The sequence below is a fragment of the Dermochelys coriacea genome, chromosome 7 (assembly GCF_009764565.3).
Source record: "Dermochelys coriacea isolate rDerCor1 chromosome 7, rDerCor1.pri.v4, whole genome shotgun sequence".
NCBI lineage: Eukaryota > Metazoa > Chordata > Testudines > Dermochelyidae > Dermochelys > Dermochelys coriacea.
Genome location: NC_050074.1, coordinates 97,671,780 through 97,694,353, shown reverse-complemented (window position 1 = coordinate 97,694,353; position 22,574 = coordinate 97,671,780). Strand labels below are relative to the sequence as shown.

At 55.2% G+C, this 22,574-nt stretch overlaps 1 protein-coding gene across 4 annotated transcripts in view; it reads right to left on the bottom strand.

The window, feature by feature from the left end:
- The window catches only part of CFAP46 (cilia and flagella associated protein 46), a 160,970-nt gene that overhangs the window by 70,612 nt on the left and 67,784 nt on the right, over positions 1 to 22,574 (bottom strand). For all 4 annotated transcript variants that reach the window (XM_043519351.1, XM_043519352.1, XM_043519353.1 and 1 more), the window contains exons 24-25: positions 20,121 to 20,252; positions 18,210 to 18,375 (exon numbers count right to left, since the gene is read on the bottom strand). In XM_043519351.1, the coding sequence (XP_043375286.1) occupies positions 18,210 to 18,375; positions 20,121 to 20,252 (298 nt within the window). The remainder of the gene's footprint in view (positions 1 to 18,209; positions 18,376 to 20,120; positions 20,253 to 22,574) is intronic.

Genomic DNA, 22,574 nt, shown 5'->3' with positions numbered 1-22,574 from the left:
GCGGCCTTCACCTCCTGAAGTATGCGCCGGGGAATACAAGGTCTGGAAAGCCCCATGCGCTAAGCGAAGGTCAGGGGATCCAGGGGAGCCAGTCTCCCCAGTCATAGTCCAGGAGGTCTCCGACTCTTGTGACCTCTGCCAGGACCAAACTCTGGCGCACCGAGCGGGACTCCGCCACCTGCAAACGGAGCTGGGGGTTGTGTAGCAGGGGCTCCGCGAGGAGATCTGCCCCCTCCGTGGCCGCCACAGACCTGGTCGTTGAAAAGAGTTTCCAGGTCCGGAGGAGGTCCTGATAGAAGACCTGCAGCCCGGAGAGGTCTCACAGAAGACCTCTCGGATGGAGATAAAGGAGCTGCCGGTCGTATCGGAGCCCTCGGAAGCGGCGCAGGAAGGCGTGCGCCAGTATGCTCCACGCCGGACTACCTGCACCAAGAAGCCTCTGCAGGGTCTGGAGGCGGAAGACATGGACCTGAGTAAGCAGACATTTGAGGCCCTGCCCTCCCTCCTCCAGAGGTAGATGGAGAACCCCTGCAGGGACCCAGTGCAGTCCTGACCAAAAGAACTCCAGAATCGATGTCCGGAGGTTGGTCAGGAAAGCCGGGGCCGGGACCAGGGTGTTGAGCCGGTACCAGAGTATGGACAGGACTAGTTGATTAAGCACTAACGCTCTCCCTCGAAGGGAGAGGCACCGGAGTAGTCCTGTCCATTTCCGGAGCCGCTCTATCACCCCGCCCTCTAAATTCTGCCAGTTCTCCGGCGGAGAGGGATGCGTGGCAGAAAGGTAAATGCCCAGATAGAGCAGCGGACCCGTGCTCCACCGGATGGCTTGAAGCGCGGGTGGGAGGGAGCTCGCCTGCCGCCAGTCCCCTACCACCAAGCCAGAGCTCTTGACCCAGTTGACCCGCGCGGAGGAGGCTGCTGAATAGATGGCCTGGCAAGCCTCCACCCGCACCAAGTCGCCCGGGTCCTGGACCACGAGGAGCACGTCATCAGCGTACGCCGACAGGACCGGCCGCAGCTCCGGCTCCCGCAGCACCAACCCTGTCAACCTCCTTCGGAGGAGACAGAGGAAGGGCTCGATCGCCAGAGCGTACAGCTGGCCTAAGAGGGGGCACCCCTGCCGTACACCTCGCCCGAAGCTGACCGGTTCGGTCAGGGTCCAGTTGAGCCTGACCGGACACTCTGCGGAAGCGTACAGCACCCGGAGAAAGTTCACAAACCTGGCTCCGAAGCCAAACGCATGCAGAGTGCTCAGGAGATACCCGTGATCCACCCTCTCAAACACCTTCTCCTGATCTAAGGACAGGAGGGCGAATGACAGACCATCCCTACACCCAAGTTCCAATAGATCCCGGACCAGATATAGGTTGTCGAAGATGCTGCGGCCCAGGACGGTGTAGGTCTGGTCTGGGTGGACCACGTCCTCCAGCACGGACCCTAGCCTCAGGGAGATGGCTTTTGCCACGATTTTGTAGTCCGTGCTGAGGAGCGAGACGGGACGCCAATTTCGTAAATCGCGGAGGTCCCCCTTCTTCGGCAATAAGGCCAGCACGGCTCGCCTGCACGAAAGAGAGAGGACCCCGCTCTGCAAAGACTCGGCCCAGACGGTGACTAGGTCTGGGCCCAGGACGTCCCAGAACACGCAGTAGAACTCCACGGTCAGCCCGTCCATGCCCGGAGATTTATTGGTGGGCATGCGACGGAGGGCTTCCGAGAACTCGGCCAGAGTGAGAGGCAGCTCTAGCCAGTCTCGGTCGCCCACGCTCACCGTCGGAAGCTCCTCCCAAAGCACTCTGCAAGCGTTAGGATCGGTTGGATCCGGCTCTCGCCCTCTCGCACATCTCCACCGGATCCGTGAGGGGGGTGCCATCTTCTGCCAGTAGGCAGATGATATGTTTTTTAGCCCCCCTCTTTTTCTCCAGGGTGTAGAAGAAGCGGGAGCCGCAATCCATCTCCCGAAGGAGACGGATGCGGGATCGAACAAAGGCACCCCAGGCCCGAAGGTCCTCGAGGGTCCGGAGCTCCTCCCGCTTCTCCCGGCACGCTCCGCAGAGGGGTGGATCCTCGGGGCTGGCGGCCAGACGCCTCTCCAGCTCTAAGACCTCCCGTTCCAACTGCTCTATGGCCGCATCCCTCCGTCGGTTGGCGCCCCGGGTGTAGTCACGGCAGAAGAGCCGGGCGCGCACCTTCCCTACGTCCCACCACCGCCGTGCCGAGGGAAAGGCACGCCGCTGCCCTCGCCAGGCCAGCCAGAACTCCCGGAAGGACGCCACGAAGCCCGCATCCTCCAGCAAGCTGTTGTTAAAATGCCAATAGGCCGGCCCCGGCTTCTCCGTGCAGAGGGAGGCTGTCACGGTGGCTATGTGATGGTCAGAAAATGAGGCCGGCCGGATGCTGGAGGAGTGGGCTCGTGAAAGATGAAAGCGTGATAAATAAATGCGGTCCAACCGGGAGTGGCGCGACCGATGGGCCTCCACCCGGACAAAGGTGAACGTGGAAGTGTCATCCGGGTGGTGGTTGCGCCAGACGTCCACCAGGGAGTGGCGTTCCACTATCTCCTGGAGGACGGCGACGGCGGCCGAGCTCTGCTCGGTCCCCGAGTGGTCCCGCTCCTCAAGGGTGATGTTAAAGTCCCCTCCCAGGACCAAGCACTCCTGAGGATCCAAGGTGCCAAGGAAGGCGGATGCCTGCTGATAGAATTGCAGCCGCTCCGGGCTCGCTGCTGGGGCATAGATGTTGACGAGGTTGACTACGAGCCCCTCCATGCGGACACGGAGGTGCAGCAGGCGACCCGGCACAACCTCGGTGACCCCCAGCACCTCGGGCCGTAGGTCGGGGGAGAACAGGGTCGCCACTCCAGCCGTATGAACTGTGAGGTGGCTAAAGTAGACCCTGTCCCCCCAATCCAGCTGCCAGCTGTCTTTGGTGGTCGGATCCGTATGGGTCTCCTGCAGGAAAACCACAGAGTACCTCCCCTCTTGAAGGAAGGAGAGCACCTGGGACCTGCGGAGACCCATCTTACAGCCACGGGTGTTCAATGTTGCAATGGTAAAGGGTGCCATGAGGAGGGCTGGGGGGGATCCTCGCCGGCAGGGATGCTCGTGGCTCCCGGTGGGCCGCTCAACAGTCCGTGACCCACCCCGTAGGTGAGTAAGGAGTCACGGAAGTGGCGGACCCGCTGGTAGGCCGCGGCGCCCTGCCTCCCGGTCCTTTTCCCCTCCCCCATGAGGGCCCTTGCGGCCCGGAGGATTTGATTAAAGTCCCCCCATCGCTGGAGGGCAAGCTGGACTTTGTTGCGGGAGCTACGGATGTCTTCTAGGAACTCCCGCAACTCCTCTCGCAGCGCATGGGGGGCTGGGGTTATGGTCTGGTTGCTCTCCGATGGGGCCCTTGGTACAGCCCCCTGGCCCAGCGAGATGGGCAGACAGGGTGCGGACTCCCGACGGGGCTCTTGATGGGTTGACCTGAATGCTGGGGCGATAGGGGGCAGCGGAGGGAGGATAGCAGCCCCTGGTGGGTCGGGACGGGTAAACACAAAGGCCACTCCCTGGGAGTCATCTGTTGGAAAGGGGAAGGAGACTGTCCCAGGGGTGGCAATAATATCTCGGGAGGTGGGCGGGAGAAGGGCAGGGGCAGGGGTAGAGGTGAGAGTCTGGGTCGAGAGAGGGCTCTCACCGATGCCGGGCGCAAGCTGTCTGGTGGATTTGGCAGCCACGGCATCAGGAGGTGGACTTTCTTCTGTAGGGTCCTCTCCCGGAAAGGAGGTCGAATGTTCCTCACCAGCGAGGGATGCCCCTGGTGGCTCAGGTTCCAGCCGCGTGGCACTGGCCGTCGCCTCAACTGGCTCGGTGGCTCTCAGCAGGGTGCCTTCTGCAGCCGGGTTGATGGAGGAGTCCAGGGGCTCCTCGGAGGTGGGAGCAGAAGCAACGGTTAGGGGGAAGGAGTATGGGGAAAGGGGGGCTGGAAAGAAGTCGCCCAGATCGAGGCCCGCTGGCATAGGATCGTCCTCCCCCTGGGTGACCAGGGTCAGACCCAGGGCCTCGATCTCCTCATATATAGATAGGAAATTGTTTTCCGCTACCCCGGGATTCTCCCCGCCAGCACCTGACGCGACGGTTACTTCGGGGCACACTGGGGTTTCAGATGGTGCCTCGGGGGTCTTGGAGGGGAGGGACTCCCGTGGAGGGGAGATACTGCCTCCCAGTGCTGCCACGTCTTCCCCAGCCGGCTCTAGTGGATGGAGCACACCCGTGGGTAGAGCGGAAGGCTCGGCATTGGTGCCCCCCTTCCTGGTCTTCCGGGGGGCCTCCGCGTCAGGTGGGACGAGCGGAGCTCGAGCCTTCCGCTTGCCCCGCTTCCCCTGGACTAGGGCCCAGCCCTCCATGACATCATCCAGGGGCTGGCTAGCAGGGGTTGTGTCAGGGGGCAGAGGCGATGGCTCAGGGACTCGAGGGGGTAACGGTGGGGCAGCACAAGGGAGGGAAGATTCCCCTTGGGGCTGGCCCTCTCCCATGCTTGGCGGTGTCCCTGCCGCACCCTCCTCCACAGGCCCCGCCAGATTGCATACAGGGGGGGCGGGGTTCTCCCGCTCGTCTGGGCATAGTGGGGGGGGTGCCCCTTGGGCCTGAGCGGGAGCAATGGTGGACTGGGAAGGAGGAGGGGCGGTTTCGGGCGCCGGGCAGCCAGGGGCATCGGCGATGACGGGGCCGGTGCCTTGCCGGGGCTCGGGGGTCCTGGATGCCAGATGGTAGCGGAGGCGGTGGGCTGGAGAAATGATGTAGCGGCAGGCGGGGGGGCTGCCGCCACCTGGGCGTATGCTCTGGGGGCCGGGGGAGGGACACCTGCAGAGCTGGTGGAGGGAACAGCAGGGAGGGGCGCCCCAGCTGGAGATGGGGCCGGGGCATTGGGGGCAGCCCCTGCCATGGAGGGCCTGGTCTTTTTAGCGGGGCCCTTCCCCTTCTTCTTCCCCTGGCCCTTCCCGCCGGCTGGGAGGACTCCCCCCAAATCTGAGGGGGTGATAGACGTGGCAGCAGTGGAGGTCACCCTGGTGCCCGTCGCTGCTGGTGCCCCAGCGGGGGCGATGGCAGATGGTTTGGCAGCGGAGGTAGAAGCTTGGGGGGGGTGACGGAGGGGCAGGCGGGGGAGGGGGAGCTCGGGCTGCTGGAGGGGTCCCACCCGTCTCATCCCCCGCCATCATGAGCAAGGAGGAAAGGGGGGACACCAAAAGGAGGAGGGGAGAGGGGAAGCAGGTCGACCACTCCTCCCCGCTAGGCTGCAGGCAGGGGAGGAGGGCGCGAAAAGGGGTGGGCTGGACGGGGGGCAATCAGGGGTTAGGGTCAGTTACCGACACAAGATGGAATTCCGGCTCCTCTTGGTGCACTACGGGAGGGGGGGATACAACAACACTGAGGGTACAGTGAAGAGAGTTGCAACTAAAATGGGGAATTGCACAAGCGCATGGGAGGGGGCATGGGCACACGGAGCGAGGGGCTAAGCGGTCTGGGGGTAGAACAGGGAAACCAAGGGGCTAGCTTCAGAGGCTGGGGCGGGGCAAACAAACAAAGGCTGCAGAAGGAAATGGGCGGGGCAGGCAAACAAACTGAAGCTAGTAAGGGGGGCTGGAGCAAAAGAGAAGGCAAAGCTACAAGTGGCAAATGGGGCAGGTAGTAAAGGGCAAAGCTGGGGGGTAGGCAGTCCGGGGGGGGCACATGTGCCCATGTGCACTTGCACAAGTCTTTTTTTGGCTGGCTTCTGGCCCAAAGGGTGGAAAATAGGGCGTGGCAAGCCAAGCAAGCAGCTGAGTCCAGAGGCAGGAGCTGAGGCAGATGGTATACAGCCAGTGGGGGGGTGGAGGGGGCAGCGGTGGTGGTAATAGTGGTGGGGGTTGGGGGGACACACAGATGGATCGGGGGGCAGCTCCACGCCACACCCCCTGTGTCCCTACAAACACAGTCAAAACCCCCACCACAAGAGCACAGTTTGAAAATTACTCAGTCTTAGGGCCCCCTCCACGGTGGTCTGCAAAGTCTCTAGGTGCTGCCCCACTGGCAGATGATCCTCTTCTTCTCCTCCTCGGGCTTCAGCAGCTCCAGGCAGCGGCCTCTGCAGCAGCAGCAGCTCCAGGAACTCCAGGTGGTGGTCCAGGCAGGCAGAATGGACCCCTCGCAGGTGGTGGTGCTGTTGGTGGTATCCACAACAACAGCAGTGGCTGGGGTCCCTCACTCCTCCTCTCTGGGGAGTGGGCTAGCAGCCCCCCCCAAGGGCTGCAGTGGCAGCAGTAGTAGCACCCAAGAGTGGGGGGTCCAGCAGCCAAGTAGCAGAGAATGGGGGGTGTCTGGCCCAGCCAGGGGAGCAGCTGGAGCAGCAGAGAGAGCTCAGGGCCTAGCAGCAGCAGCAGGAGTAGCAGCTTCCCACCTCCCTCCAAGCTAGAAGGCTATGGGAGAGCAGTCTTATTGGGATCCGGGAAGTGGGCGGGCGAAGCCCGTCCACTGCTAAAGGGTCCCCCCCAGCCTAAAAGGGGGACCCACAGGACCTAGATACCCAAAAAATTCCGGGGGACAACTAATAAAATAACAGGGACAGGAGTGCGGTCAAAGGGTCAAAAGAAGGGAACCGGACGGGGACACCGAGCAGAGAACCCCGGACAGAGCCCACTGCTCCTCAAAGGCGTCAAGGGAGTCAGAGGACGCCGCCCAGAGGAACTCTGCCCGGATACGTGAACGTACCGAGGATCGGAAATAGGCCCCACAGTCACAGGAGACTCCATCGGCCAACCTCCTCACTCTGGTTTTGTATATGGCCATTTTAGCTAGGGCCAGGAGGAGGTTGACCAGGAGATCCCGGGACTTTGTGGGGCCACGGATAGGGAGTGCATAAATGAGAAGGTGAGGGGAGAAGTGCAACCAAAAACGTAATAAGATATTGGTGAGGAGCCGGAATAGGGGCTGCAGCCTGGCACACTCCAGGTAGACATGTGCCAGGGTATCCCTCACGCCGCAAAAGGGGCAGGTGTCTGGGATTGTGGTGAACCGCGCCAAGTACACGCCCGTGCTCACGGCTCCGTGAAGGAGCCGCCAACTGACATCCTCGGCGGGCTTTGGGACTAAGATGGAATATAGGCTGCCCCACCGGGGCTCTGCACCCTCCAAAGGTGGCAGGAGGTCCCGCCATTTTGTATCGGGGCGGGACACGAGGGTGCGGGCGTGAAGGGTGTGGAGCACGAGCGTGTAGAGATGTTTTCTTGGCGCGGTTTGAAAACAGACCGGCTGCATCTCGTGCAGCCGGCTTCTAGTGAAGGGGTGAAGGGATCGGTTGGGTCCACGGGGGAGGGGTCCAATTAAAAGGTCCGGCGGGCCTGGGGTAGTGGGTGGGCGGGGCGTGCCCTCGTGCAGGACCCGGTCGAGATAAACCCGAGCAGCGGGCGGCAAAGCGGCCTTCACCTCCTGAAGTATGCATCGGGGAGTACAAGGTCTGGAAAGCCCCATGCGCTGAGCGAAGGTTAGGGGATCCAGCCAGTCTCCCCGGTCATAGTCCAGGAGGTCTCCGACTCTTGTGACCTCTGCCAGGACCAACCTCTGGCGCACCGAGCGGGACTCCGCCACCTGCAAACGGATCTGGGGGTTGTGTAGCAGGGGCTCCGCGAGGAGATCTGCCCCCTCGGTGGCCGCCACGGACCTGCTCGTTGTAAAGAGTTTCCAGGTCCGGAGGAGGTCCTGGTAGAAGACCGGCAGCCCGGAGAGGTCTCGCGGAAGACCTCTCGGATGGAGATAAAGGAGCTGCCGGTCGTATCGGAGCCCTCGGAAGCGGCGCAGGAAGGCGTGCGCCAGTATGCTCCACGCCGGACTACCTGCACCATAAAGGAGCCTCTGCAGGGTCTGGAGGCGGAAGACATGGACCTGAGTAAGCAGACATTTGAGGCCCTGCCCTCCCTCCTCCACAGGTAGATGGAGAACCCCTGCAGGGACCCAGTGCAGTCCTGACCAAAAGAACTCCAGAATCGATGTCCGCAGGTTGGTCAGGAAAGCCGGGGCCGGGACCAGGGTGTTGAGCCGGTACCAAAGCATGGACAGGACTAGTTGATTAAGCACTAACGCTCTCCCTCGAAGGGAGAGGCACCGGAGCAGTCCTGTCCATTTCCGGAGCCGCTCTATCACCCCGCCCTCTAAATTCTGCCAGTTCTCCGGCGGAGAGGGATGCGTGGCAGAAAGGTAAACGCCCAGATAGAGCAGCGGACCCGTGCTCCACCGGATGGCTTGAAGCGCGGGTGGGCGGGGGCTCGCCTGCCGCCAGTCCCCTACCACCAAGCCAGAGCTCTTGACCCAGTTGACCCGCGCAGAGGAGGCTGCTGAATAGATGGCCTGGCAAGCCTCCACTCGCACCAAGTCGCCCGGGTCCTGGACCATGAGGAGCACGTCATCAGCGTACGCCGACAGGACCAGCCGCAGCTCCGGCTCCCTCAGCACCAACCCTGTCAACCTCCTTCGGAGGAGACAGAGGAAGGGCTCGATCGCCAGAGCGTAGAGCTGGCCTGAGAGGGGGCACCCCTGCCGTACTCCTCGCCCGAAGTTGACCGGTTCGGTCAGGGTCCAGTTGAGTCTTACCAGACACTCTGCGGAAGCGTACAGCACCCGGAGAAAGTTCACAAATCTGGGTCCGAAGCCAAATGCCTGCAGAGTGCTCAGGAGATACCCGTGATCCATCCTGTCGAACGCCTTCTCTTGATCTAAGGACAGGAGGGCGAACGACAGACCATCCCTACACCCAAGTTCCAATAGGTCCCGGACCAGATATAGGTTGTCGAAGATACTGCGGCCCGGGACGGTGTAGGTCTGGTCTGGGTGGACCACGTCCGCCAGCACGGACCCTAGCCTCAGGGAGATGGCTTTTGCCACGATTTTGTAGTCCGTGCTGAGGAGCGAGACGGGACGCCAATTTCGTAAATCGCGGAGGTCCCCCTTCTTCGGCAATAAGGCGAGCACGGCTCGCCTGCACGAAAGAGGGAGGACCCCGCTCTGCAAAGACTCGGCCCAGACGGTGACTAGGTCTGGGCCCAGGACATCCCAGAACACGCGGTAGAACTCCACGGTCAGCCCGTCCATGCCCGGAGATTTATTGGTGGGCATGCGACGGAGGGCTTCCGAGAACTCGGCCAGAGTGAGAGGCAGCTCTAGCCGGTCTCGGTCGCCCACGCTGACCGTCGGGAGCTCCTCCCACAGCACTCTGCAAGCATTAGGATCGGTCGGCTCCGGGGAGAAAAGGCTTGCGTAGAAGGCTCTCGCCCTCTCGCACATCTCCACCGGATCCGTGAGGGGGGTGCCATCCTCAGTCAGTAGGCAGATGATATGTTTCTTAGCCCCCCTCTTTTTTTCCAGGGCGTAGAAGAAGCGGGAGCCGCAATCCATCTCCCGAAGGAGACGGATGCGGGATCGAACAAAGGCACCCCGGGCCCGATGGTCCTCGAGGCTCCGGAGCTCCTCCCGCTTCTCCCGGCACGCTCCGCAGAGGGGTGGATCCTCGGGGCTGGCGGCCAGACGCCTCTCCAGCTCTAAGACCTCCCGTTCCAACTGCTCTATCGCTGCATCCCTCCGTCGGCTGGTGCCCCGGGTGTAGTCACGGCAGAAGAGCCGGGCGCGCACCTTCCCTACGTCCCACCACCGCCGTGCCGAGGGAAAGGCACGCCGCTGCCCTCGCCAGGCCAGCCAGAACTCCCGGAAGGACGCCACGAAGCCCGCATCCTCCAGCAAGCTGTTGTTAAAATGCCAATAGGCCGGCCCCGGCCTCTCCGCGCAGAGGGAGGCTGTCACGGTGGCTATGTGATGGTCCGAAAATGGGGCCGGCCGGATGCTGGAGGAGTGGGCTCGTGTAAGATGAAAGCGTGATAAATAAATGCGGTCCAACCGGGAGTGGCGCGACCGATGGGCCTCCACCCGGACAAAGGTGAACGTGGAAGCGTCATCCGGGTGGTGGTCGCGCCAGACGTCCACCAGGGAGTGGTGTTCGACTATCTCCTGGAGGACGGCCACGGCGGCCTGGCTCTTCTCGGTTCCCGAGCGGTCCCGTTCCTCAAGGGTGATGTTAAAGTCCCCTCCCAGGACCAGGCACTCCTGAGGATCCAAGGTGCCGAGGAAGGCGGATGCCTGCTGATAGAATTGCAGCCGCTCCGGGCTCGCTGCTGGGGCATAGATGTTGACGAGGTTGACTACGAGCCCCTCCATTTGGACCCGGAGGTGCAGCAGGCGACCCGGCACAGCCTCGGCGACCCCCAGCACCTCGGGCCGTAGGTCGGGGGAGAACAGGGTCGCCACTCCACCCGTATGAACTGTGAGGTGGCTAAAGTAGACCCTGTCCCCCCAATCCAGCCGCCAGCTGTCTTCGGCGGTCGGATCCGTATGGGTCTCCTGCAGGAAAACCACAGAGTACCTCCCCTCTCGAAGGAAGGAGAGCACCTGGGACCTGCGGAGACCCATCTTACAGCCACGGGTGTTCAATGTTGCGATGGTAAAGGGTGCCATGAGGAGGGCTGGGGGGGATCCTCGCCGGCAGGGATGCTCGTGGCTCCCGGCGGGCCGCGTAGCAGTCCGTGACCCACCCCGTAGGTGAGTAAGGAGTCACGGAAGTGGCGGACCCGCTGGTAGGCCGCGGCGCCCTGCCTCCCGGTCCTTTTCCCCTCCCCCATGAGGGCCCTTGCGGCCCGGAGGATTTGATTAAAGTCCCCCCATCGCTGGAGGGCAAGCTGGACTTTGTTGCGGGAGCTACGGATGTCTTCTAGGAACTCCCGCAACTCCTCTCGCAGCGCATGGGGGGCTGGGGTTATGGTCTGGTTGCTCTCCGATGGGGCCCTTGGTACAGCCCCCTGGCCCAGCGAGATGGGCAGACAGGGTGCGGACTCCCGACGGGGCTCTTGATGGGTTGACCTGAATGCTGGGGCGATAGGGGGCAGCGGAGGGAGGATAGCAGCCCCTGGTGGGTCGGGACGGGTAAACACAAAGGCCACTCCCTGGGAGTCATCTGTTGGAAAGGGGAAGGAGACTGTCCCAGGGGTGGCAATAATATCTCGGGAGGTGGGCGGGAGAAGGGCAGGGGCAGGGGTAGAGGTGAGAGTCTGGGTCGAGAGAGGGCTCTCACCGATGCCGGGCGCAAGCTGTCTGGTGGATTTGGCAGCCACGGCATCAGGAGGTGGACTTTCTTCTGTAGGGTCCTCTCCCGGAAAGGAGGTCGAATGTTCCTCACCAGCGAGGGATGCCCCTGGTGGCTCAGGTTCCAGCCGCGTGGCACTGGCCGTCGCCTCAACTGGCTCGGTGGCTCTCAGCAGGGTGCCTTCTGCAGCCGGGTTGATGGAGGAGTCCAGGGGCTCCTCGGAGGTGGGAGCAGAAGCAACGGTTAGGGGGAAGGAGTATGGGGAAAGGGGGGCTGGAAAGAAGTCGCCCAGATCGAGGCCCGCTGGCATAGGATCGTCCTCCCCCTGGGTGACCAGGGTCAGACCCAGGGCCTCGATCTCCTCATATATAGATAGGAAATTGTTTTCCGCTACCCCGGGATTCTCCCCGCCAGCACCTGACGCGACGGTTACTTCGGGGCACACTGGGGTTTCAGATGGTGCCTCGGGGGTCTTGGAGGGGAGGGACTCCCGTGGAGGGGAGATACTGCCTCCCAGTGCTGCCACGTCTTCCCCAGCCGGCTCTAGTGGATGGAGCACACCCGTGGGTAGAGCGGAAGGCTCGGCATTGGTGCCCCCCTTCCTGGTCTTCCGGGGGGCCTCCGCGTCAGGTGGGACGAGCGGAGCTCGAGCCTTCCGCTTGCCCCGCTTCCCCTGGACTAGGGCCCAGCCCTCCATGACATCATCCAGGGGCTGGCTAGCAGGGGTTGTGTCAGGGGGCAGAGGCGATGGCTCAGGGACTCGAGGGGGTAACGGTGGGGCAGCACAAGGGAGGGAAGATTCCCCTTGGGGCTGGCCCTCTCCCATGCTTGGCGGTGTCCCTGCCGCACCCTCCTCCACAGGCCCCGCCAGATTGCATACAGGGGGGGCGGGGTTCTCCCGCTCGTCTGGGCATAGTGGGGGGGGTGCCCCTTGGGCCTGAGCGGGAGCAATGGTGGACTGGGAAGGAGGAGGGGCGGTTTCGGGCGCCGGGCAGCCAGGGGCATCGGCGATGACGGGGCCGGTGCCTTGCCGGGGCTCGGGGGTCCTGGATGCCAGATGGTAGCGGAGGCGGTGGGCTGGAGAAATGATGTAGCGGCAGGCGGGGGGGCTGCCGCCACCTGGGCGTATGCTCTGGGGGCCGGGGGAGGGACACCTGCAGAGCTGGTGGAGGGAACAGCAGGGAGGGGCGCCCCAGCTGGAGATGGGGCCGGGGCATTGGGGGCAGCCCCTGCCATGGAGGGCCTGGTCTTTTTAGCGGGGCCCTTCCCCTTCTTCTTCCCCTGGCCCTTCCCGCCGGCTGGGAGGACTCCCCCCAAATCTGAGGGGGTGATAGACGTGGCAGCAGTGGAGGTCACCCTGGTGCCCGTCGCTGCTGGTGCCCCAGCGGGGGCGATGGCAGATGGTTTGGCAGCGGAGGTAGAAGCTTGGGGGGGGTGACGGAGGGGCAGGCGGGGGAGGGGGAGCTCGGGCTGCTGGAGGGGTCCCACCCGTCTCATCCCCCGCCATCATGAGCAAGGAGGAAAGGGGGGACACCAAAAGGAGGAGGGGAGAGGGGAAGCAGGTCGACCACTCCTCCCCGCTAGGCTGCAGGCAGGGGAGGAGGGCGCGAAAAGGGGTGGGCTGGACGGGGGGCAATCAGGGGTTAGGGTCAGTTACCGACACAAGATGGAATTCCGGCTCCTCTTGGTGCACTACGGGAGGGGGGGATACAACAACACTGAGGGTACAGTGAAGAGAGTTGCAACTAAAATGGGGAATTGCACAAGCGCATGGGAGGGGGCATGGGCACACGGAGCGAGGGGCTAAGCGGTCTGGGGGTAGAACAGGGAAACCAAGGGGCTAGCTTCAGAGGCTGGGGCGGGGCAAACAAACAAAGGCTGCAGAAGGAAATGGGCGGGGCAGGCAAACAAACTGAAGCTAGTAAGGGGGGCTGGAGCAAAAGAGAAGGCAAAGCTACAAGTGGCAAATGGGGCAGGTAGTAAAGGGCAAAGCTGGGGGGTAGGCAGTCCGGGGGGGGCACATGTGCCCATGTGCACTTGCACAAGTCTTTTTTTGGCTGGCTTCTGGCCCAAAGGGTGGAAAATAGGGCGTGGCAAGCCAAGCAAGCAGCTGAGTCCAGAGGCAGGAGCTGAGGCAGATGGTATACAGCCAGTGGGGGGGTGGAGGGGGCAGCGGTGGTGGTAATAGTGGTGGGGGTTGGGGGGACACACAGATGGATCGGGGGGCAGCTCCACGCCACACCCCCTGTGTCCCTACAAACACAGTCAAAACCCCCACCACAAGAGCACAGTTTGAAAATTACTCAGTCTTAGGGCCCCCTCCACGGTGGTCTGCAAAGTCTCTAGGTGCTGCCCCACTGGCAGATGATCCTCTTCTTCTCCTCCTCGGGCTTCAGCAGCTCCAGGCAGCGGCCTCTGCAGCAGCAGCAGCTCCAGGAACTCCAGGTGGTGGTCCAGGCAGGCAGAATGGACCCCTCGCAGGTGGTGGTGCTGTTGGTGGTATCCACAACAACAGCAGTGGCTGGGGTCCCTCACTCCTCCTCTCTGGGGAGTGGGCTAGCAGCCCCCCCCAAGGGCTGCAGTGGCAGCAGTAGTAGCACCCAAGAGTGGGGGGTCCAGCAGCCAAGTAGCAGAGAATGGGGGGTGTCTGGCCCAGCCAGGGGAGCAGCTGGAGCAGCAGAGAGAGCTCAGGGCCTAGCAGCAGCAGCAGGAGTAGCAGCTTCCCACCTCCCTCCAAGCTAGAAGGCTATGGGAGAGCAGTGGGAGGGAGAGAGATATTAGCTCCAGGCTAAACAAATCTCTGGTACCAGGTAAGTGAAATGGCAGATGCTCCAAATCAATTAAGACACCTAGGGCCATTTAAGAACCTTCCAGAAGGCAGGGTTGATTGGGAAACCTGAAGCCAATCAGGGGCTGGCTGAAACTAGTTAAAAGCCTCCCAGTTAGTCAGGTGGGAGTGCATGTCAGGAGCTGTGGGAGGAAGTTGTGCTGTTGGAGAGGCTGAGTAGTACACACTTTATCAGGCACAAGGAAGGAGGCCCTGAGGTAAGGATGAAGTGGAGCTTGAGGAAGTGAGGGCTGCTGTGGGGGAAGTAGCCCAGGGAATTGTACATGTCATGTTTCTAAAAGGTCAGCTACCATAGCTGATACTACTAGGGTCCCTGGGCTGGAGCCCAGACTAGAAGGTGGACCTGGGCTCCCCCCCTGCCCTTTGCCCCCTGATTAATCACTGAGACTAGGAAACAACAGAGACTGTGCAAGGAAGGATAACTTCTCCTCACCTCCCTCGCTGGCTTATGATGAAAATGGCTTAGTAGACTGTGACCTTTGTCTCTAGAGAAAGAAGGGTTATGTGGAGGGTCAGAGTGAACCTCTGAGGCTAGTGAAATCTGTCAGGAAATGCGGGACCCACAGAGGCAAGGACAGAGCTTTGTCACACTACCTTATCTATAAGACAGCAAAACTCTAAGTTTACAACTGTTCTCATCATTATACTTTCAAGTACAGAGTAACACTCATCAATTTTGTCTTCTAATCACTTTGAAACAGCAGACCAGACATCACGCTTCTGATTACTAATGATTTATATATTATTTGAGGAGGAAATAAAATTCAGTGTTTTGTTCTTTATTATACTCTGTTACTACATGATCAAAGATGCAGGCTGAGACTGAAATGGTACACTCTGGTATTACTGAGCCTGAATGCAAAAGATATGAACAAGATTTTAAGGGCCTGATGCAAAACCCATTGACATAAAAGGAAAGACTTCAATGGGAAATGTATTAGTTTTCTAAAGAAAGAATTCTAAAAACTCCAAGTGCTTTTGAAGTACAAAAAGAAAAGAAAATTTCTCAATAAATAGATGATTATGTTTCATCATGACAGTGTGCACATATCAGGAGATGATCTGGTGGTCCCTTCTGGCCTTAAACTCCATGGCTCTATGAGATTTGAAGAAAATTAATGTGTTACCATCTATTATGCAGCAAGTATTTCCTATCTACCTACTACTACCATCTACTACTAGATGGTATTTAGAAAGGTGCCTATTTCCACATTGTGTAAAGAGTTTTACTGAAAAGCTTTAAAAAGTATTTCGTTTTATTATTGACTCTTAACACCCTTTCGGTTATAGTTTTCCCCTCAAAACTGTTGAATATTTTGTTGAATACCAGCTCCCTCTGAAGAAAGTATGTGCAATAAAAACTCTTTCAGGCAGGTGGAAGAGAAATCAGATATTTTGCAGTTATGAGGAAAAAACGGTTACTCACCTTCTCGTAAGGTGTTCTTCGAGATGTTTTGCTCATGTCCATTCCAATCAGGTGTGTGCGTGCCGCGTGCATGCCAGCCGGAAGATTTTTCCTTTAGGAGCATCTGTAGGGTCGGCCTGGGCGCCCCCTGGAGTTGTGCCTTCATGGTGCCCAATATAGGGCCCTGCCGACCCACCCCCCCCCAGTTCCTTCTTGCCAGTTACTCCAACAGAGGGGTAGGAGGGTGAGTATTGGAATGGACATGAACAACACATCCTGAAGAACAACAGTTACAAGAAGGTAAGTAACTGTTTTTTCTTCGAGTGATTGTTTATGTTCATTCCAATCAGGTGACTCCCAAGCCCAAGTTTAGGAGGTGGGGTCAGAGTCATCCACTGATTGTAGCACTGCTCTCCCAGAGGCCCATCGTCTCTGGCTTGCTGAGTGACTGCATAGTGCATGGTGAAAATGTGTATGGAGGACCACGTTGCTGCTCTGCAGGTTTCCCTGGGTGGGAACCTGCACCAGGAATGCCACTGAGGAGTCCTGAGCCCTGGTGGAGTGTGCGGTGATGGAAGGAGCAGGCACCTTTGCCAAGCTATAGCATTCCAGAATACATGACATGATTCATGACGACATATGCAGAGAGGAGACAGGAAGACCTTTCATTCTGTCTGCCACTGCCAAGAATAATTGGACAGAACTTCAAAACAGTTTCGTTCTCTCAGTGTAGAAGGCTAGCACTCTGCAGACATCCAATGAAGCCTCTGCTCCCTGGCGCTGGAGTGCGGCTTAGGGTAGAATACAGGGAGGAAGATATCCTGGAAGATGTGAAATTGGGAGACAAGCTTTGGGAGAAAAGCCGGGTGAAGCCTGAGCTGACCCTTGCCCTTATGGACTACGGGTAAGGGGGCTCTGATGTTAGGGCCCTGAGTTCAGACATCCTTCTGGTTGAGGTTATCGCTACCAGAAATGCCACCTTGTATGAGAGAGAGAGAGCAGGGCTCAAATGGCTCAAATGTCGCCAAGGGCTCAAATGGCGGTCCCGTAAGTCTGGAAAGGACCAGATTGAGGTCCCAAGCCAGGATAGGCTGTTGGACCTGTGGGTATAGTCTGTCGAGACCTTTAAGGAAACAGCTGACCATCTGGTTAGCAAAGACCGAGCAGTCCTCTGCACCTGTGTGAAGGCAGAGATGGTGGCCAAGTGAACCCTTATTGACGACATGGACAGCCCCTGCTACTTGAGATGGAAAAGACAGTCCAGTATAAGTGGCACCGAGGCGAATGTTGGGGACAGAATATGCTGCGCCGACCAGAATGAAAATCTCTTCCACTTGGCAAGGTAGGTAGCTCTTGTAGAGGGTTTCCTGCTGCCAAGGAGAACTTGTCTGACTTGATCAGAGCAAGAGAGCTCCACTGCATTCAGCCATGGAGCTTCTACGCTGTAAGGTGGAGTGACTCAAAGTTTGGATGTTGGTGGGGGAGCAGGAGTCGACGAGACCCTGGGAGGTGGAAGAGCCGAGGTGATGTGGACTGAATCAGGTCTCCCTGCTGCAGGTTCCTTGGGCTTGGAAGGGGGAGAGCGACCCCTCTCCGGCCTTTTCTTTTTGTGGGGCACTAGGGACTGAGACTGGTGCCTCACAGAAGACTGTCTATGGATGGAGCTGTGGCGGTGCTGTGACTCCTTGGGGTCCTTCCTTGGCACCAGCTCGCACACTGTCAGCGCCGGATCACTGCACACAAACAAGGAGGTGCTGGGTGTGGGTTCTGCTGACCCCAGGTCAGATTGCGGCTGGAGTGCAGCTTTCATTAAAAGGATCTTGAGTCTTTGATCTTGGTCCTTTAAGGTCCTAGGGTGGAACCTTTTGCAAATTCTGCACTTCTCCTTCTGGTGGCTCTCCTTAAGAAACCACAGACAGGAAGAGTGTGGGTCACTCTTAGGCATAAACTTTCCACAGTCCTCACAGAGCTTGAACCCTGGGGATCAGGCATATCCTGGACCCAGGGAAGCGTTGGTGAGGGGAGGGCTGGGGGAGGACCCCAAAAGGAAACTTAAGAACTACTACCTATCTACCTACCTAACACACACACACACACACACACACACACACACACAAAACTACTACAAACTATAAACACAAAGAGTGGACACTACCCAAACGCGCTTGCAATGCAAGAGCAACAGTTTGTTCCAGCTAGCCACCACCGGCGGTAAGAAGGAACTAAGGGGCTGGCGGTAGGGCCTTATATTTGGTGTTATGAAGGTGCAACTCCAGTGGGTATCTGGGCTTATTCCACAGACACTGCTAAGGGAAAAATATTCCAGGTGGCGTGCATGCGGCACGCATACACCTGATTGGAATGGACACGAATGAGCACTTGAAGAAGAACCTCTGTTCACTGGAGATTTTCTTTGAATATATCCTGTAGATCAAGAGCAATATGACCAACTATCACCACCAACCTGCAAGTTACTGGCTGATTTTTCCCATATTTTCTTATATTAATATTTTGTATTAATACCATTTTGTAAACTTCAGAAAGGGACACCTGAAAGTCGTAAGTAGCAGCAAATCTTTTTGAAGAAAACAGTTCCAGTTGAGAGGCTATTGATGAGGTGGGTTGACATGTGTTCAGATGAGAGGAATATAAGTGCTCATAAAAGATGCTAGACTGATAAACTTGGAGTTTTCTTCTCTCCCGCAGGAAAGAAAATCCTGAAGTAAACATCGTAGTTTCAAATAAAGCAACATTTTGCTTCAAAATCACAACTGGTCAGTAAATTCTACTAACATATTGCTACTTATTAGATAATCTTACCTGCTTAATTTTAGATTCTGCTTTAATGATGTTTTTGAGAATTGTTTCTGTGGGCTCTTTAAGCTGTTCTCTGTCTAGTGAAGAACGTATAAAAGGTAAACATGCATTCCAGAAGTGTCTAGCTGCCAGCATTACAAGGGTACAGTTTCCTGTTTCACCTGCATATCTGATGAAGAAAAGTATGATTAAACTGAGAAAAGACTGCCATTCATACTAAACTGCATGTTGTACTTAATGTCTGCTAAGCATAACCATGGAACCACCCAACTCAGCTCCCTTTGTGTCCTAATCAGGATTTATATACGTCTCCCTCAGGTGAGAGGCTTTTGAATTAACCCGCTATAGAAAGCATTTTCCATATTGGGTAACGAATATGTTCACACCCACAAATAGCAGCAGTAAGAAATAAGTAAAAAGATATCCTTTTATATGATATCAGTAACATCTATGTGTTATATTTACTTGTAACCCATTTGAAGATTCTTTATTACTAAAACTGTTGAAATTGTACTTCAGAATCATAATAAAACTCTCTATTTTTAAACTGTTGAGTTTTGTCTCCCAACCATGTTAATTTCTCATTACTCATTTCTCATTTCTCATAGTATCATTTAAAAAAAACAACTCAAACTACTATGTGGTTTTACACAGTATAATGAAGTACTGAAGTAATACGACGACACAACTTGAATGTCCTTAGTTCCATACAAGAATAGTTTCTGTGATAATATTCCATACTATTGCTATTTTTGTGTCCTGAAGTTAATAATTCTTTCCCAGTTGTGATACCATGCCATCTTTCTACTCAGTGGCTTAAATCCCATCATCTAGCTGTAAGTGGGAATCTTCTGAAATAACAGACTGTTACCAGATGATGATGTCTAAGGCTTGCTCACTATGCTTACCAGAATGGTCATGGTTTCTGACAAAGTTATGCAATTTTAGCATTTTTTTTAAAAGTCTGTATTTCCTTTCATATAACTTGTCACTGGATATATTATTATAGCCAATATTTTGCAAACAATATCTCTTGCTTCCCTTTTAGAATCTCTATCCAGCTATGCCCAACTCAGTACAGAATACTCAATTTTGTATGAAGAAGTCTCTGTTCATCATTTGCATTTAAAAGAGCACAGAATTGTTTGCTTTAACTGGATATCCCAAATGACTCTGTTACACTGTTTCCTCGAACTTATCCCATCACACACTTTTTACTGGCTGATGGAAGGGAAAGAGCTGGAATATTGGCAGTCTCAGGTTAGAGCTTCAGATTTTCATCTATTAAAAATTAAAATCCTATCTACTTTTGACTGCCAGTGGGACCAATTATTTTCTCCTTTTGTTTGGAAGATTGATATTTTTTACTGTCCCCAGTACTATTTCCTACAAGTACTAGATCAGGGATCGGCAATCTTTGGCACGCAGCCCATCAGGGAAATCTGCCGGCACATCCCTTGGCCCACGCTGCTTCCCGCAGCCCCTGTTGGCCTGGAACGGCAAACCACGGCCAGTGGGAGCTGCAATTGGCTGAACCTGCAGGATGCTGCAGGTAAACAAACTGTCCTGACCCACCAGTGGATTTCCCTGATGAGCCGCGTGCCAAAGGTTGCCGATCCCTATATTAGATAATAGGTTCTCCCTCGCTTTGGATCTGTGGCTTCACCTTCATTTATTAGTAGTGACTTTAAAGATACTCATTTTGAAGCTCTAGTATCCAGCTATATGGGAGACATGAGTATTCAGTATTTTTCTGAACTGGAAGGTTCCACAAGATCGTTTGTTAAGTATTTCAACCCACAAGCCACCTCTTGGAAAAGAAGAATATGTTGATCTGGTTCCAAAATAGGAATTATATCAAAACTTAAAGCTGCATTAAATTATTCTGCTGAGCCCCATCAAAATACAACATACCTTGCACTTTGAACAAAGGCTTTCGATGCTGCTAAGCGCAAATATTTTTTTCCAGCCAAATTTTCCATAATACTTCTCCCCTGTATACAAGCAGCAGTGCTTAACATTTCTTGTCTTGCTGTGTAATTATCCCTGCATAAAGACAAATAATTCACAATGTGTTCTAATCTTTCAGAGTGAGAATGCATCCATTCCCATTGACTGTTTGCCTTTTACAAAATGGTGGTGTTACAGACTCTTTACTTAAACATTTATTCAGTTTCTACTAAAACTAAATTTGAAAAAAATGTTTATAATCAGATACCAAATTATGAAACTAATATGCTGTGTAGCTTCACTCAAACATTACTCTATACCTTTTATACTCTGCTTTTCTGGTTCTGTAAAATACTGTAATCATATTAGAGATACATTACAGAGATAAAATATGTTAGGGTTTATCACCTTACACACAATCAAAATCCAAGTCAAACAAAATCTTAATTCAGGGTTTTTTGTGATATAGCTAGCCTAAAACTTGTGTGTGTTTTTTTTAAAAAACAAAACAAACCAGTATGGAAAATTTGTTATCCTTCTTGTTCCTTCTGGGACTGACCTTCCCCAACTCTGTTATGTTTACACTACAGCCAATGTCAGCATAACTTTATGTCGCACAGGGGGGTGGTTTATTCACACTCCTGAGCACCATAAACAGAGCCTTACCAAATTCATGGTCCATTTTTGTCAATTTCACAGTCACAGGATTTAATCAATCATAAATTTCATGATTTTAGCTATTTAAATCTGAAATTTCACGGGGCTGAAATTGTAAGGATCCTGACCCAAAAAGTATTTGGGGGAGGAGGGGTTGCAAGGTTATTGTGTGTGGGGATTATGGTATTGTTACCCTTACTTCTGAGCTGCTGCTGGTGGCAGAGCTAGGCAACTGGAGAGCGGTGGCTGCTGACCTGGAGCCCAGATCTGAAGGCAGAGCCACTGCCAGCAGCACCGCAGAAGCAAGGATGGCATGGTATGGTATTGCCACCCTTACTTCTGCGCTGCTGCCTTCAGAGCTGGGCAGCTGAAGAGTGTCATCTGCTGACTGAGGGCCCATGAAATCTCTATAGTATAGGTAAAAGCACATGAAAGACCAGATTTCACGGGGGGAGGGGAAGGCCAGATTTCACGATCCGTGAAGCATTTTTCTTGGCCATGAATTTGGAAGGGCCCTATATATGTTACACCAACATGAACACTTCTCCCACAAATATAGCTTCTGCCATTCATAGAGGTGATTTTATTTTGCTGACAGGACAGCTTTCTCCTGTTGGCATAGACCATCTTCACCAGACATGCTGCAGTAGTGCAACTGCATTGACATACTGCGCCGCTGCAGCACTGTACATGTAGACATGTCCTAACACTAATGCAGCTTTCTTTCTCTCTCGTTCTCTCTCTTTATATATACACACACACACGCAAATGCAAAACCCTATTCAGACTTTTACTGGGGCTCCAAGATTAGGCCACAATCTTTAGACCTCCCACTGCAAAGTATTTCCAAGGCTGCATAATACAAAATGGGAATTGACTGCCTAGGAAGGAGTACTGAGGAACGGGATATAGGGGTCATAACGGATCACAAGGTAAATATGAGTCAACAGTATAACACTGTTGCAAAAAAAGAAAACATCATTCTGGGATGTATTAGCAGGAATGATGTAAGCAACACACAAGATGTAATTCTTCTGCTCTACTCCTGTCTGATTAGGCCTCTGGGCACCACATTTCAAGAAAGGTGTGGACAAATTGGAGAAAGTCCAGAAAAGATCAACAAAAGTGATTAAAGGGCTAGAAGACATGACCTATGAGGCAAAATTGAAAAAATTGGGTTTGTTTAGTTTGGAGAAGAAAAGAAGAATGAAGGGGGACCTGATAACAGTTTTCAAGTACATAAAAGGTTGTTACAAGGAAGAGGGAGAAAAATTATGTTCCTTAACCTCTGAAGATAGGACAAGAATCAATGGCCTTAAATTGCAGCAAGGGTGATTTAGGTTGGACATTAGGAGAAACTTCCTAACTGTCAGGGTAGTTAAGAACTAGAATAAATTGCCTAGGGAGGTTGTGGAATCTGAATAATTGGAGATTTTTAAATGCCGGTTAGACAAACACCTGTCAGGGATGGACTAGGTAATTCTTAGTCCTGCCATGCATGTATGGGACTGAACTAGATGAGGTCTCTTCCAGTCCTACCATTCTATGATTCTATAAAACATTGACATTTGTTAGTGAGAACTTCAAACTTAGGCAGCAACTTTAAACAATAGAACTATGTACAAGGCTCCAGATGAGTCCACTTCTGATCTTCTCCCTGTGAATTTATTCAGGGTGAGGTTGAATGAAAGAGGTCAGTTCAAGGAAAGAAAGAAATCAGGTAAAAATGTTCCATTCTGAGACATTTGGATCTCAAAGCTT